This window comes from Acanthochromis polyacanthus, chromosome 13 (genome assembly GCF_021347895.1).
Source record: "Acanthochromis polyacanthus isolate Apoly-LR-REF ecotype Palm Island chromosome 13, KAUST_Apoly_ChrSc, whole genome shotgun sequence".
NCBI classification, from domain to species: domain Eukaryota; kingdom Metazoa; phylum Chordata; class Actinopteri; family Pomacentridae; genus Acanthochromis; species Acanthochromis polyacanthus.
The window spans coordinates 6,030,246-6,047,492 of record NC_067125.1 but is presented as its reverse complement, the minus strand read 5'-3'; the positions used below and the strand labels follow the sequence as shown (position 1 = coordinate 6,047,492).

Here is a 17,247-nt window from a genome sequence, read left to right as displayed (position 1 = left end):
TTTACTCTTTATGAAGCGTGAAAGAAACTTCATGGAAAGATGTTCCAAATCTGCAGCACTACGTGTCATTTTAAAATGGGACAGACTGGGGATTTTTCAGTTTTTTTAAAATTTCTTTTTCCCCCAATAATCAGGAAAACACTTAAAATTGATCATGTATGACTTTAAAGCACACAGCTATAGAGAATATTGTTCTTATGGCTCCACTGATGTGATTAGACATTCTCCAGTGTTGGAGGCGGCGGTCAGCTCCAGGCACACACTGCGCCTTTCTGCGTCCAGCGGTGGTCTTTTGTGCCGGGGATAAAGCAGCTCGGCCCTGGGGGGGCTCCGGGCTCTGTGGGGGGCCTGTCACTTACACAGCGCTCCGAAATAACTCGAGTAGCGGACTTTCAGCTATGCGTAGTATAGATGTCCTGCCGCTGCCATATAGCACGCTGGGTTAATAATAGGAGCGCGGTTGTCAAGCTATTTCAGAAGGGGGGAGTGTCGACCTATTCTCATTGGATCCATTTTATCCGCGAGTTTCTCATGAAGTGCGAGTGGGAGGAGAATTTCCAGCAACGGAGGATATCAAAAATAACCCCCCTCATGTCCAGGGAAGAGCAGAAAGTATAAATACCCCCGATGTGTCCAGACTGTAGCGGTGCTGGTGAGGGATACAACAAGACTTAGCTTGCTTAGAGAAGTAGAAACGACAGCTCAGACAGACTGAAATTAAATACCAGACACACTTTGACCAAGACTGGCTCCACAGCACTGGAAAATCACTTTATTTGAAAAGATTTTGTGAAGATATTCTTCCGTCTGGAGAAGACGCGCCATTACCAAAGATAAAGGACATACATTTTATAAAAGTCTTTCGTTTTACAACTCTTGAGTGCAGCTTCTTCTGCAGAAGATGTGTGCCACTGTGCGTTTTGTCTTTTTTCTCCTGTGCGTCAACGCGGCACGAACCACTCCATTTGAATCAGAGGATGTTGTACCTGTTCGGATAAATGGAAGAATCAGCGGCCGCTTTTGGAAAAGAAGCGAGGAGCAGCCGAAGTTTGTCCTCAGTGCATTTGGCAAGGACTTGACTCTAAACCTCATACCAGATACCAGCTTTATCGCGCCGTCCTTCACCATTCAGCGCATCAAAGCCAAGGATGCTGCCGCTGTACGCAGCGCCTCAGGTGCCCAAGCTGCCCTGGACGGAGGTCTCCAGAAACTTATGAACCAGACACTGGAGAGTGAAGGACAGCTGAGGAGCTGCTTTTACTCGGGGAATGTGGATCAAGATCAGAACTCTGTTGTGGCTGTCAGTTTGTGCTCCGGTATCTTTGGGTCCTTCATTACTGAAGGCAAAGAGTATTTAATTGAGCCCAAACTACGCGGCGGCCTGGGGCCAGACTCTGCCGAGCAGCTGCATGTCATCAAGAGGAGGACATTCACGAAAAGTTACGGTGTTCCACTCCTGTTTGATCACGCGGCGGAGGAGAGCCGAGCCGAGAAGCGCAATGGGGAAAGTTTTACGCACGGCCACAGTGACGCACAGAGGGAACCTCGCCGGAGACGGTTCGTTTCCGCGCCACGGTTCATAGAGACGCTGGTGGTAGCAGACTCAACCATGACCCACTTCTATGGAGATGAAACACAGGTCAGACACCACTCATTCTTTCCTGCACATACACACACACACACACACACACACACACACACACGATAGAAACCTAAACAAACCTTTAGTTTAATTTCGCAGTGTAGACTGTCCCATAAACAAGCTGCTGAAGACGTCGTCCCATTTTCCCTTTATTTTCCCATCCTGTCTGCTCAGTCAGAAATCATAACCCAGAGGCAGGGGAAATGTTCTTCTCTGCTTCTTCATAAAACATGTTTTGGCAGTGAGGGAGCAAATCGGTGGGCTCCCTGTTTTCCACAGGCTGAGAAAGAGGTCAGGCAACAGAAATGCAAGCAATGCTGAAGTACATTCCTCAGGAGTTGGTCACGATTTGGCAGCAATGCCTCAGCATCATCCGGGAAGATTCACAGCGCTTACAGCATTTATTCCACTCTGCTTTACTTAGTATTGTAAATACATGAAATTGACCTTTCCTTTCCTTTCCTTTCCTTTCCTTTCATTTCCTGCTGCATAACGGACCCAAATTTTGAATTAGCTCAGTTTAATGGATGGTGTCTTTTTTATTTATCATCCTCCATAACTAATAATAATCCTGGTTCTAACCAGAGTCAATCCAAAAACCTACTTTAAAAAAAGTAGGACAATCCACAATCCTGCCACAGTCTGCACCTGCCAGATTCTCCTCTCTTTGTATTTCACACACAGCCTGGCTGCTAAATCACTGCAGTATTCCCCAGTAGCACTCAGGCATCAGGGCAGATGGACAAAGGTTAGACTGATGAGCTGCACTGTTGGGTTTTCATTACAAATCATACAGGTTTATTTTCATTTTAGTCCACTGGCTTTCTCTTAGCCAAGATTATTTTTGTGATTTGGTCGCCCCAGGAAAAAATCAGCATGTGGTTCCGTGGGTGTGCGTACAGCACATGTGGAAAAATTTTGTTGTGGGAACGTCATCCCACCCTAGAAAAAGTGATTTCAGCATGGATGCACATCATGGTGAAGTCTCCCACGCTCAGTGATTTCTGTGGAAATCCCTGCCCATCTCTACCTCCTATGACACAATCATCACTAGTGAACCAAATAATGCTGCTTTTAGTGTCCTGCAACTGGTTTCAAGCTTTAAATGTGAATAGAACTGAGTCTGTCTGTACTTTTAAAACTCAATAGTAGTTCAGAATTTTATACAAATCACATCTGCTTCTTTCATCCCATTTAAAGGCAGCTGACAGTTTATTGGCACAGGAGGAGACTCTAGGTTAACTTCTTGGAGGTTCTTCTGCAGCAGCAAAATAGACATATTAATGCCTACAATCCGAGACTAAACAGGAATATCATGTAGTCTGCATGCTTCAGATGGCCAATATTGTTCCCTTTTGAATTCATTTTTATTTTTGGAGATAGATAGTGTAAGTAATGTTTGAGTGATCTAAGCAATAATGCGCACAAATGTACTTTACTTTAGAAGATAATTTTATCTGTACCCTTTGGCTACAATTATAGGTTAGATTATGATTATGGGACTGGAAAACAGGCACTAAGGTCTTTTGATGTGATTTTGCACGGACTCTGTATGTGACTCAGACAACTAAAGCCATGAAAATTAGCTGTTGTATTTCAATTAATATTAAGAGGCAGTGTGTGACAGAGGCGATCTTATACGGTAACTCCTTTCACATTATCATAGATATGCAGTGTTGGTCAATGAGTCGGAAATTGCACTACAATTATTTCAATAATTTTAAAATGCCTGAACATAGCTTGACCAGCAGAGGGCACTCATAAGTTTATTGTTTATGCGTAAAATGTCCTGCTTAGTATAACCTATTTTTCATACCCAATTTTATGGGACTGTTCAAAAACAATATTGGCCATATCTTAATAAATGTCTTAAATAATAACATTCATCTCAAAAAATCTATTTTTGGTTGGGCGCTAGTTGATGCAGAAAAAGACACAAATACAAATGCATGCAGAAAAGATATGTGCATTGTGTAATTCAGCTTAGCAGAAAAAATGAAACACAGGAAACTAGAAATTATTCAAGCTTTTTAAATGTCCTCTCTTTCTTCACAGCACTACATTCTCACCCTCATGTCGATGGCTGCCCAGCTTTACAAACACCCCAGCATAAAGAACTCAGTGAACATGGTGGTGGTGAAGATGCTGACGGTGGAGGACGAGGAGGTCGGACCGGAGGTCTCCAGTAACGGAGGTGTGGCTCTGAGAAACTTCTGTTCTTGGCAGCAACTCTTCAACCCACCGAGCCAGAGGCATCCAGAGCACTACGACACTGCCATGCTGTTCACTAGAGAGGTGAGGACCAAGCACAGATCTGCTCCAGTTCATTAACACAGCTGAGGTGGCTGTTGAGGTTTCTCTAGTAAAGGATTCCATTATCTGCAGTAAAGACCTTAAACATGTGGTGTGAAACATTTGGCAGAATTTAGGCATAAAAGTTTTATATCTTGGCATGATCAAGATATTATTAATGTGATGCTACACGTAACATCGGTTTCAATAACAAGCGTTTTGGACCTTTTGAATCCATCTTGTGGTCATCATTGGCAGAGTTTGTTTAGTTTTTTCTGTATTGAATACATGACAAATAAAGACCCAGACAAGACACGTGTGACCCAAGAATTGATCCTTGGGGAACACCAAATGTAATTTTTATAGCAGGAGTAGGTTTTAGCTGCAGAAAATTCTGATTACTAACAATAATTGATCAGAAATTGTAACTTAAATATGCAATATTTCAGAGTTTTACTAAAACCAATTGGCCAAATGCCTGTCTGTTTTGTAAAATGCATCAGTCATAGTGAGGAACCCAGAAAATGATCACCCAAATATTTGGTTATCTTCAGTACTACATGGCATTTTAGCATCTTGCTTGTCAATGTGTTGCCTTTAATCATCAGCGTTGTTTCAAACAAAAGAAAAAAAATTGAAAATAAAAAAATCGTGTCTCACCTGCCATCACCAAAAGGTAAAAGGAGAGTGCTAATGCTAATGATTCCAAGTGATGACTGAATGTGTCTGCAGTCGATTTTGTTTGGCTAACATGTTAGCTGCAACAAAAAGAAAAAAGAAAAGAAAAGCAACCTTAATTCAGTAGTTTTAAGGCTGTGTTAAAGTCTGCAGTTTGGGGATATGCTGTGCCAATGCACAGGATATCCCCTTTAACACTCACACTGATGATGACAGATGATGAAAGTCAAGCTTGTCTTTAAAGTGTGGTTTTGTGAAGGATACAACACAACTAATGAAGTGAGTGCTCCACAGTGAATTATTGGAATGGATGGTCCCTGCGCTCATAATAGTCTGGTATATTTTCTTCTCCATTCATAATGCAATAACCCACTAAGGATGAGTCATGAAAGAAGGCCTGGTGGAATTCAGGATCAGGCCAGCTGCGGTGCATATTGTGGTTTCAGAGGCAGCACATTCGACCGCACAGCAATTATGTGAATCCAAACTGTCATGCAGTAACACATGCAGGTGCATTGTAGACCCAGTTTTAGTTAATGGTTCAGAGTTGCAGCTGAAAAACAGCCCCTCACTTTAGACCAGTTATTGCCATATAGTGTGAGAACAGAAAAAAGATGAACTAGAAAGGAAAGCCTTTTTAGTTTTTCAGGTAAATTAACGATGCTGAAGCCAAACGGTAGAAATGGAATAGCTGTAATCTTTTCCAAGCTGGGGGAATGTCAACACAGAGCAAACAAACTGTGCTTTATGGATGCTTCAACAGGAAATAAGTTCACAGGTCCCTAAGGTTTGAGTTGTGATTGGCTTGTTTTGCAGTATTTGGCTGCCGTCTTCCATCTGGTATGTGAATGCTGACAAGGTGTTAGCAGACAATACATTAGGCGGGCAACTTCTCTGTTATTACATTTTTATAGCTAAGTGCCCTGGTTTGCGGCTTGATTTGATGACAGGCTTGGCATTTATCCTCCTACCGAATGACGTAAGCATGTACATCTGACCTCGGATCACGGAAATGATGACTAGAACATATGGGTTTTTGCAGTCTTGTGTTGGATTTGGTGAAGCAGCTTTCGTTCAGGGGAAACCATCATTCACGCAAACCTAGTTTGTGTTTGTTTTTCCATTTCCGCGGAGATATGCTTTGAAACGTAGAGAACGGAAAGCTTCTCGTGGATGAGCTAACTTTAGTGCCACCACAAATCAGCCCTGACATGATGAAGCCACTTAAAATGGTCAGGGCTTGAGTGCGCGGCCGGGTTGGGGTTGAAAGTATGTGCCATGCATCCCACAGTCATAAGAGAAGGCTGCTACTACTGGCTGTTGTGAAACTTAAACCTTACACTCCTTTTCACTACTTGAATGTAGTGGAAATATTTTTCTCAGGCATTTTTTGTGGCCCCGTGTGTCTGTAGTCTGATTACACTATCTGAAAATGTAGCACCATGGCTGGAGCTGTGAACCCATACATCTTGCCTTGCATCTGCATGTCTGCATACAAGAGTGATGATTGCTGTTGTGGAACAAGGTGTACAAACACATGCTGAGCTGTGTTCAAACTGCAGCTCCCAGTCCAGATGTCTTTTGAATCACAGAGACTTCTGTCTTGTGATTTCTTCTGTCTCCATCCTACGTCGCCAGGCGTCTTCTTGGGTAGGGAAGGATTTCTGATACAGCGCACTGTTAATTTTCCCACATCACAGCTCTGGAATGGCTGAATGTTGAGGATATTTATCTGGCTTTTTTATGATGGAAACATGGAGCAACATGTTTTTGATTTGTAAATAGATGGCCAAGGTTTTCCATCGCATGTGATTTATATGACACTGACCCAGGGGTGCCCATACACTGTAGATATGTTAGATAACTGAAGCAGGATAGGGCCTTTCACTCTTTAATAGTCCTTAAAATGTAGTCACAAACTGTGATATATTTAGATATATATTGTATATATACACCGATCAGGCATAGCATCATGACCACTTGTCTAATACTGTGTTGGTCTCCTTTATGCTGCTAAAAGTCCTCTGATCCATTGAGACATGGACTCAGGACCTCTAGGGATGGTGGCAGTGGATTCTGTGGGTTGCAGGGTGGGACCTACCAAGATCAGGCTGATCCTGGAACATCCCACAGATGCTCAGTAAGATTTGGATCTGGGGAGTGTGAAACCTGGGTGAACATCTCTGTAATGTTCCCCGGGTCACTAATGAGCAGTTTTTGTGGTGTCTCGGGGTGCATTGTCCTGCTGAGGGTGGAAACTGCTGTTGCTATTAGGGGGTGGGGGATTAGGGGGATTGCTTGGCCTGCAATGTTTAGGTGGGTGGTACATGTCAAATGTATTTTGGACACATATTGTTTGGCAAAAAAACTGAAGCTCATGAATAACCAGCTGACCTGTTGTTTTTTGGTCGATAGAATACTTTCTGTTCATTTTGCACTTTGCATAAACTGCATCTAAACCGCTGCACAGTAAAGGAAAGTACATTGGTTCGTATTTTTATTTAAGAGAGTGTTGTTTAGTAAAAGCTGTGAATTTAGGCACATGTTCTTTTGCTGCTAAGCATTAATAAAAGCGCCTTTGTGACATTTGTCACGTGGTTTTGACCAGGAACATGGCTTAATGGTATTAATTCAATGGAAAAAAAAAATATCGAGAAATATCGTATATCGCCATTCAGCACAAAAATATCGAGATATGACTTTTTGTCCATATCGTGCAGCCCTATTGATAATGCATTGGCATGTATTAAACACGAGATCTAGATACTGCTAAATTTGTTGTCCACTATGCTGTTGTTGCAAATAACAGGGTTTGCACATAACTACAGTCTGTGACAATAGCTTGAGTTGGAATGAATGAAATACTTTGAATCTCATACAAGAATGTATTTTTGTAAAGTGTTGGTGGAAAATTTTAGTGTTCCTTGACGCTGAAGCAGTTTTAGCAGCAGCAGTGAGATAAAAAAAAGTAGCTGATGGTATACAGCTCTTCTTCTAATAGCTGGTGTTGATTGTGAGTGTTGTATTACTTGTGGTTTTTTCCACTGCTGTTCTACTGACTTGTGGCACTTACAAATGGTATGTCACGTATGCTCTGCTGGCAAATACCACCCACTGGTACATACTGATTCTTCCTGACATACTGTGTGCTACTCTTTTGCAGGTTTGTAGGAGTGCATGACTTAAATATTCTACATTGTTTAGTCAAGACAAGTCGCCTTTACTTGACAATGCAAATTTATATGACAAAGTAGGATATATACATGCTAGTTGTAGTGCTCTTCTCTGACATATGGTGATTCTATCTGGCATACAATAGGTACCTATAACTTTAGTCATTATTACATTAAAGAGAAAAAAAAAGAATTTACATGTTTTTACCTATTGACTTGTGGGCAGAGTAGTTTTTGTTTTGTTTTTTATCTAAAGATATGCTCACTTTGTTAGCTAATACAGAGCTAGCCCTAATAGCTTAGCTAAAACAAACTTCATGACTGGTTGTCTTCTAGTACAGTGCTTTGAAACAGGGGTAGCTGGAAAAATGGTGAATAGGTGCAACTAATTAATGGCTTAGTTATAATTAATGGATAAATATTGTGACAAGTCACTAAAATGGATGACTGATACAGTTGAATTAGCTAGTTAAATGCAACATAAATTGCTAGTGGATACACAATTATCACAGGTGGCTTAAAGTCACAAATAAACTAATTAGCTGAAAGAAACTGGTGTAGCAGTTATAAAAAAGTAACATAAACTGTTACACAGTTAGCTGAAAGTAAGATAGTTGAAAAGATTAGTTGGTAGTAATGGATAATCAGTTATAGTAGACTGCTAAAGTGAAATAAACAGTTAGTTAGTTAAAAGAAATAGGTGGGCTAATAGTATAAGTACCAAAGAGAAAATACAGAATACGGTTCTGGGGAGGCACAATAGGTCAAAATGTTGGACAGTAGTCATATGTTTCTATGATCCCACTGTTCCAGTTTCAGTGTTTTTTCTGTGTTTGTGTTGCAGGACATCTGCGGACAGAAGAGCTGCGACACGCTGGGCGTGGCAGATGTTGGGACCATGTGCGACCCTAAGAGAAGCTGTTCGGTTATTGAGGACAACGGCCTGCAGGCTGCCTTCACAGCTGCACACGAGCTCGGTTAGGTCACACTTGCTGTTATACGGGTGGGCTGGTGTGTGTAGTAAACTTTTGAAATTTAGCGTAATAGGCAAGTTCTGTTATGTACAGATGTCAGACATTCTTAACCACACTTGAAGCATTTCCAAATGTCCTCTCCTCCTGCAGGTCATGTGTTGAGTATGCCTCATGATGACTCCAAGACATGTGAGAGGCTGTTTGGGGATCTGGGAGGACATTACCTGATGGCTCCTCTGTTTGTCAGCCTCAACAAGACTGCTCCTTGGTCTCCCTGCAGCGCTCTCTACGTCACTGAATTCTTTGACAATGGGCATGGTAGGGAAGATTCCACTTTTGCTCCCGTGTGTCAAAACGTAATGTAGAGACATCTGCCATGAGACTGTGACTCTGTTATTAGGGCTGATTCAGACATGAATAAAAAATACTGTTCCTCTCATCTTCTCGTGAACGTAACCTCTTTCCTGCTTAAACATGTTGCTCCCCTCAAATAATGGGTTGTAGGGATAGTTTATCTTGCTGCAGATATCCACATCCTGTTCTCCTCACTCATCTCCCTTTCTGTTTTTTTGCCTTCGCCTTGCCTCACCTCCGTTGCCTCCTGTCCCTCATCTCATGTTGTGCATCTTGTATTGTTTGTATCCTTGCTAGACCTATCACTGAACCTTCTTTTCCACTGAGTCATACTATGGACTTCTTCCTGTTCTCCACCTTCTCAGCCAAGAGCAACAGCTGGTGTCAGCAAAATATGTTCTTTATCAGTTGGAAAATGTCTATGACGAAAACTCATGTGGCTGAGATTGTTCATTCCAAACAGTGAATGTCATTGACAACTCCAGACAAAAACTTACTGCAAGTAATAAAGATCATTAGAGGCATAATGATTAAATTCAGCATTAGTTTTGCCGGCAAATGTCCAGGGTCAGAGCATTAGGCTGGCTATAAAAGCGAACTGCATTAGTTAAAGTCAGTTTATTCATTTTTATAGTCAAGACACAACTTGCCCTAAATATTTTTCCACTGTTGTCATACCACACACAAAGAGCAACACATTTACAATTGTCACTGTGCCGCAAAGCCCATAATCTCCATAAACCTCAATATAATCAGTCTCATACAGTGTTGCTTTGTACTGAAACCACAGGAGACTGCCTTCTGGATGTCCCAGAGAGCACCATGCCTTTACCAAGAGAACTGCCAGGCACCAAGTACAGCCTGGACCAACAGTGCCAGCAGATTTTTGGAGAAGAGTTCATCCACTGCCCCAACACCTCAGACAGTGATATCTGCAGCCAGCTGTGGTGTCATGAGGATGGGACGCCACAGTGCTCCACCAAGAACGGCAGCTTGCCCTGGGCTGATGGTACCCCCTGTAGCCCCAACGGGACCTGCCTTAATGGAGCCTGCATGTCAACCCTGGAGGTGATGCAGCCATCGGTAAGCCACTGTCTTTGTCTTTACTGGAAAAGTAGCTGTTTGTTTTAGCAAAGAAAATGTGTTAGTTTGAAACAAATCATCTTCTTACAAATGAAGAGTTGAATTCTTTAGCAGTAACATGCTCAGTTTCATACCAGCAGTTTATAGTAGCTAACATTAACAAATGTTGCCACTTGATGGCAACACCTTTGACCAATCGCACTTTTGCACTTTTGCACTTACTACAGGTTTTTCCTTATGTTGGAATTCTTGCTTGTGTTGTACGTCGCTTTGGACAAAAGCGTCTGCTAAATGAAATTGTAGAAATGTTGGCAGTTGACAATTTACAACAGCTATTTGTTGACTTAGAACTATTAGTTCTACAAGTTACCATTATACTATAATTGTTAACTGTTCACACCATGGCCAGCTTTAAACAAGAGCATTTTGTAACTTTAGCTGAATTAATTACTATTTTTATATGAAGAAAGGGTTCAATTACTGTGTGCAATATGAACACTGCTTTTTGACTGAGGACTATCTAGTCATTTTGCGATACCCAACAGTCCCTACATTTGGCATCTTTCAGCTCGTTGTTTTGGTAGCATAGCCCAACTTAGTGTTCGTTGTTGCTCTCATCTCTGTCACATTTAAGCCAAAGCAGGCAGCTCTTCTCAGCCAAGATCTGATAAACCCACTGATCATTACCTACTCAGCACCAAATGGCAGACAGTCAAAAAGAGCAACTAGCTGGTGGACATATTGGAACATTTAGCAGCTAATGACCTGGATATTTTACTCATGAGTTGGTGAAAAACAAAAAAAAAAGGCCAGATGTGTAAACAGACATTTGTTTCCTAACATATTAGCCATATCAGCCCTGAAGGTCCTATTGTGATTGGGCTTGTTGTGGTTGTGTCCCTCCACCAGGAAGGTTTGCGTTTTGGTCTACCTGCTGTCAGTATTTTTTTTCTGAAGCATCTGATCTGTCAATATCCTGTGGCACCCTTTGGACCTCATTTACGTCTCGTTGCATGCTGAGAACTGCTGCTGAGAACTGCTGTCAGGTTTTGATGAGTCACTGCTTTAGAACAGCACTACTCATGTACTGAATATAACTATTAGTCATAAAACTCGAGCCAATATCCTCATTGGATTTCTTACACAGCGTTTGTTGACAAACCAAGAAAATATGTCGCCATCTGTTTCACAGTTTATTCTTCCACAACAATACAACTAATATCCTGAATTAATGTTCTGTCTATCAGCTTCAGATGTACTGATCTGCTGATTTGTAACTGCTTCTCCCTGACCAAAAATATCGTAAAATTTCAAGCATCAAAGTAAGTTCCTTTAACGTGTGATTTGATCCAAAGCCCTAGAATAGCTCTTACATGGACATGGAGGTGAGATTGTTTTATATGTTGCTGTTTCCAAAGTCTAGAATAAGCTTGACAGTTTGACCTTTGAAGCAAGCATGTTGGACAACTCCTTAAAGCACTTGGAAAAAATATGTTCTGCTGTTGAAAGGTCTCCAACAGTTATCATGAAGTTTGTTGAATTCCAACTTTATTTTCCCGTTATATCAAGCACCCAATACATAAGCTCTGTTGTAAATCTGCTGTTTGAGTTTAAAGTGTGAGGTTAGTGGAGGTTTGTCTCTTTTCCAGTACTGCGGCTGTGTGTGTTTTATGTTGAATACATGAATGAAAAGTAAAGGGCTAAAAGTACAGATTACGACATTTCTTTGAATATAGCTGAGTATTAATGCATCTGCTTCATGATGCCTTTTTATATTTCCTTAAAGGTACATTTATACCTCTCAGTGTTTCATTTTAGCTTGGTTGCCCTGATATCTTCTCCTTGTGTTATAAACACACATCTGCTTATGAATCCAGACGTGCTGGCAGCTGAGATGTTAGCTGGTCCAAACTCATAAAACTTCTGGAAAGGACATCCACGCTAGCAAACACATACACACACACACACACACTTTTAATTTTGCTGTACAAAGTTGCAGCATGGCAGGTTCCACTAGCGGTGAGTGACACATGTGGCAGGAATGTGGGTAGAGGCAGACAGCAGGCGCGTGCCGAACTTCAACACAGATTTAGCCTTGAGTTGCAGCACGCCAACACACTGTGCGGCCTCAAACCCAGAAGCCCAGACTGTGGTTTAGGCTGCACAGCTGAGATTGCCGTTGGCTCTGAGCTCTAACCAACTACTCTGGCTGCTTTTTTTTCTGTGTTTTACCACAGATGGTTGTGGACGGCGGCTGGAGCTCCTGGGGTCCGTGGAAGCAGTGCTCCAGGACTTGTGGAGGTGGGGTGGAGTTCTCCTACAGGGAGTGCACTGACCCGGTGCCTCAGAATGGAGGGAAGTACTGTGAGGGACAGAGGGTTCAGTACCAGTCCTGCAACATAGAGCCATGTGACAACAATGAAGGTGAGAATCAACTCCATGCAGGTTTCAAAATTCAACGCTTGAAACTGCTGATAGTCAGGATTATAAATGTGCCAGTACTGAATGTGCATTGTACCTTTCGATCTAATATATACTTTGCTTTGTTCAGATCACAAATATAGCAAACACCTTTGTTGCGCATATGCAATACTTGGTTTCCAGGTTTATTACTTCAAAGGTTTAACTTCAAATACTTTTGCATTACTAATTTCATCAATCAACAGTGAGCTGTTTAATCTGTTCTGATTAGGAATAGCCATAAAACATTTTTCCAGATTGAATGATAACTTTTTATCTAAATAGTTCTTACTTTATCTTACATTATAAATTGGTCATCTGCAAACAAAACATACCACAAACCCCCAAAACTAGGTCCTGAAGGACTTCACATGGAGTCATCAAGCACTGCTCTTCTAACACTATACCTCTGTAATTTAGACATTAGGACAGTACATTCTAAGGTCTTGGATCCCTTTTTTTAAGATTTGTAAATGTTCTTGTTGTGTCATGATTTCCAATATTTCCATTAATTCTGAGGATACTGGAGTATTTATCGTAGCCCCACACCATCTCGCTCAGCAATTTATTCTTTTCAGTGAAAAAAATTTTTTAGGACAATTTTAAGCACAAAGTGGGGGCTTAAGACAGAGTGCACTCTGGGGGGGTTGCCAGTCCATCACAGAGCTAACAGACACAGACAAACAACATTGCACACTCCAAGACCAATTGTTAATTACCGTTTAACCTACTAGTTATGCCTACCAGCCCCCAGTATTTCTATAGAACAATAAAGGTTTTGTAGGGCATCTTTATCAATTGTTCTGTTTTTTCTCTTCAGGTAGAAGTTTCAGAGAGGAGCAGTGTGAGAAGTACAACAGCCCCAACTACCTGGACTACAATGGGAACATGAAACAGTGGATACCGAAGTATGCTGGTGTTTCTCCCAGAGACAGGTGTAAGCTGTTCTGCAGAGCCAGAGGCAGCAGTGAATTCAAGGTGTTTGAATCCAAGGTACAGTGTTTACTCACACACTTTCAGTTTTAGCTCACTTATCTTCCCATTACAAATAAATTGAGTTTTGTGACAGTATATGAACAGGACACTGCAGTGAGTGGAAACCCACATATTAGAAAATATGTAGTTTCCTCATTAAATAACATGAACTTAAGCAACTTCTTCTTTGGTAAAAACTTAAGTAAAGGTTTTTAAGTCAAAAGTTGTCACTGTAATTGGAACTGAGGAATGATTAGGAAATCTCATCTGAATGTGACCATTGCATTTCACCTTTAATGACACCTGTATGAATGCTGCAGGTGACTGATGGGACGACCTGTGGCCCTGACACCACATCAGTGTGTGTCCAAGGCCAGTGTGTGAAGGCCGGCTGCGACCAGGTGATCGGATCCAACAAGAGGGTGGATAAGTGTGGAGTGTGTGGAGGAAATGGACTCACCTGCAGAAAGATCACAGGCTCCTACAATAAAGCAACGTAAGTCCTCTAGAAAACAGTCCTCACCAATAAAAATTTAAGATTTGATGCATATGTGGTCACAATGAAGCTCAGATTCACTGAAATGTATTAGCATGTGTTAGCATTGCCTTGTATGTTGATGATTGTTAATCAAGCACAATCAGCACCAGTAGCTTTCATAACCATCTGATTGGGGGGAGGGGGGCTGTTCAGCTGGTTGCAATCTGCAATCTCACCACTAGATGTTGCTAAATCCTGCACACTATTCACTATACATAGTTAAACAAAACATACTTATTCTCGTCATTTCCAGGAGTTCGATGAGAAGCTCAGTGCCAGCTATGCGTCTGTTAGCTTGACACTTCACAGCTACATTTCTGTGGTTGCTCAGTGCATGGAAACTAGATTCTGTCATATGACCCAAAATGTTCAATCATTGCATTAAGCAGTGAATAGTTTAGATCAGATCACATTAGGTTAGATGAGTAGTTTTACATGTGGGGTGATACTTGTATGTTGAAGAGAACCAGTCAGCTTACATTTTTATGCTAAGCTAAGCTAATTCTCTAACAGCTCGAGCTCCAGCATATGAAAGTATCAATCCTGTCCTCTAACTTAGAGGAAGAAACAAAAAAGTATATTCTTACACTGTTGAGCTATTTATTTAAAGTGAGTGCACGAACCATGTACAAAGTGTCAGTTACCTCAATCAGGTTCTTTGTTTGTTTTCTCTACCAGCTTTGGATACAATGATATTGTCACAATTCCCATTGGTGCGACAAACATTGACATCAAACAGCGGAGCCACAGAGGAATCAAACATGATGGGAACTACCTGGCTATAAAGAGAGAGAGTGGTAGCTACATCCTCAATGGTAACTTCTCTGTCTCCACGGTGGAGCAAGATATTCCAGTGCTGGGTGCTATCCTGAAGTACAGCGGCTCCTCCACCACGTTAGAGAGAATCCAGAGCTTCAGGCAGCTGAAGGAGGCCATTACAATCCAACTCCTGGCCACTGCAGGGGATGCCAACCCTCCCAAGGTCAAGTATACCTTTTTCATCCCCAGAGATGTGACCTTCAACAAATCAAAAGAGAAGAATGGCTTGTCGCTGTCTTTGCATATGATCCATCAGTTTGATGTGCCTGACTGGGTACTAGGAGAGTGGTCTGAGTGCTCCAAGAGCTGTGGCTCCGGGTGGTCCAGGAGGAATGTTGAATGCCGAGACAACGAAGGATTCCTCTCCAGCCTGTGTGACAAAGACCTGAAGCCTATGGACATCAGGCCTTGCGGGGATCTGCCATGCCCCATATGGCAGATGGGACCGTGGTCTGCCTGCTCACGAACTTGTGGTCAGGGAGCGCGCCGCCGCAGCGTCTTCTGCATAGACTACACTGGGAAGACTGTTGAGCCAGAGAAGTGCGATCCGAACAAAGTCCCAGAGCCAGTCTCTGGAGAATGTTTCAACCAGGACTGCTTATGAAGAACATGAGAACAGTGAACTTTCACTTTTTGGTCTGTGTGCAACTTACCAGGCATGGATGGATTACTGAATGGGTGCACCAGGCTTGGGCCCAGAGGCAAAATATCTAGAGAAAACAAGCAAACAAACTACAAAGAAAGCACACAAAAAGGTGCAAAATAATCACAACGACACTCTAAAGACTACAAAGAGGTGCCAAATCATCACAACGTGATCCAAAGCAATTACCAGGCGACACAAAATTACTCAATTCTGTGTCTCAGCAGTTCTTAAAATTGTAGTTTATCTGCATAATGTAATGTGGCACATCTCAGTGGTCTATTTGTGCCTATTTCAGTTTGTGAGATCTGGGTCTTTTATATGTCTGTGTCCCAGGACCCTTTGTCTCATAATCCATCCATGTTACCATCTGGTTGCATCAATCACATTAAGGGCTTTTACCTGAATATTGCTTTGTCATCTTTTGTTGACATTTGACAACCACTATTAAGATTTGAAACAAAGAAAATCTACCTCAGAATGTACACGTGATGTTATGTATACATGCTAGATGAAGGTGCGGTGTATGTTTTCTCCAGAATGAGAAGCTTTCTAGTCCCACTCAAATAGATTCTAACTTTTTGGATGAAATTTGATAATAATCTGCACTTCCTGAGTTAGCTGTCACTTATTGTGGGTCTAGAACAATGGCATTAAACCTGCTGTCAAACACCAGCACAGTGTATATATACCTCTAACTGTCCTCCACAGAACTCAACCCTCTATGAAGCTTTGATCGAGCCATTTACCTATTATTGAGGTAAGTACTTACGATTGAGGCATTGGGATTTTTAGCCTCAGAGAAATGTGTTCCTGTCCTGTGTGACTGCTTCTCCTTTCCACACATACTAATGTGATTTGCATTAAATGCTTGTGATAATGATGTCATGCTTTTATCCTGGAGATTAGCATAGTTAAGCTATGGGCAAACCATTCACTGACACTTTGTTTGGCAATATTTAAACTTTATAATGTGGCAAACAGATTGTTCAAATACTCAACTACACATGTAGAATTGAAAGAATCTTATAGAATTTGAGTTTACACATTGTGTAAAATTGTTTAGCCTAGAAAATGACTGGTCACTCCTGATCAGAAAAGCCCATGACAGAGAATTCTCCTCTGCCCCGTAGTTTGATTTTAGCCTTTTCCGAGGTGCATTACAATGCAGTTGCAATTATCAGTGGTGCAAACAACACGTTTGTTTGGAGATATTACTAAGTTAAATGATAAGCATATTATCTATCTTGTATATGAAAACATAAAACATTAATTTTATTCATTTTCAGACTCTTTTGTTAAAGCAGCATATGCAAACGCTCACAATGGTTTTCAGACTCTTGTATGTATATTTGATTTCTTCATTCCTGTTGTTAATTTACAGTATGTTATAAAACGAGATGGAGCATTAGGCCTGTATCCCTTCAGTGAAGGACCATACTATTTTATTATTGCAGCTTCCTTTTTAAGCTATTTATTTTTGTAAAGTTTTTACCTTGGACATGTAATTAACATGGCAGATGCTGCTGTTTTTGAGGTTTTTGTCTATAAAACGGTCAAATAAACACATTTATGTCAATACATGTTCTCTTTGACTGCAGCCTATCATCCATGAC

The 17,247-nt window shown here is 41.4% G+C and overlaps 1 protein-coding gene across 1 annotated transcript; it reads left to right on the top strand.

The window, feature by feature from the left end:
* Positions 1 to 349: 349 nt before the first annotated feature.
* Positions 350 to 17,210, top strand: LOC110966708 (A disintegrin and metalloproteinase with thrombospondin motifs 8). Its single transcript, XM_022216152.2, has 9 exons — positions 350 to 1,639; positions 3,698 to 3,937; positions 8,630 to 8,762; positions 8,910 to 9,077; positions 9,904 to 10,196; positions 12,434 to 12,620; positions 13,477 to 13,649; positions 13,952 to 14,127; positions 14,848 to 17,210. The coding sequence occupies exons 1-9, from the start codon at positions 902 to 904 to the stop codon at positions 15,590 to 15,592; spliced, it is 2,853 nt and encodes a 950-aa protein (XP_022071844.2). The 5' UTR covers positions 350 to 901; the 3' UTR covers positions 15,593 to 17,210.
* The last annotated feature ends 37 nt before the right edge of the window (positions 17,211 to 17,247 follow it).

What these genes read in the sequence shown, in the direction of transcription:
- LOC110966708 (XM_022216152.2), top strand. Translation starts at nt 902, where the DNA reads ATGTGTGCCACTGTGCGTTTTGTCTTTTTTCTCCTGTGCGTCAACGCG. An exon ending in CACAGCTGCACACGAGCTCG is followed by an intron (nt 8,763 to 8,909) that starts GTTAGGTCACAC and finishes CTCCTCCTGCAG; the next exon opens with GTCATGTGTTGAGTATGCCT. An exon ending in ATTCTTTGACAATGGGCATG is followed by an intron (nt 9,078 to 9,903) that starts GTAGGGAAGATT and finishes CTGAAACCACAG; the next exon opens with GAGACTGCCTTCTGGATGTC.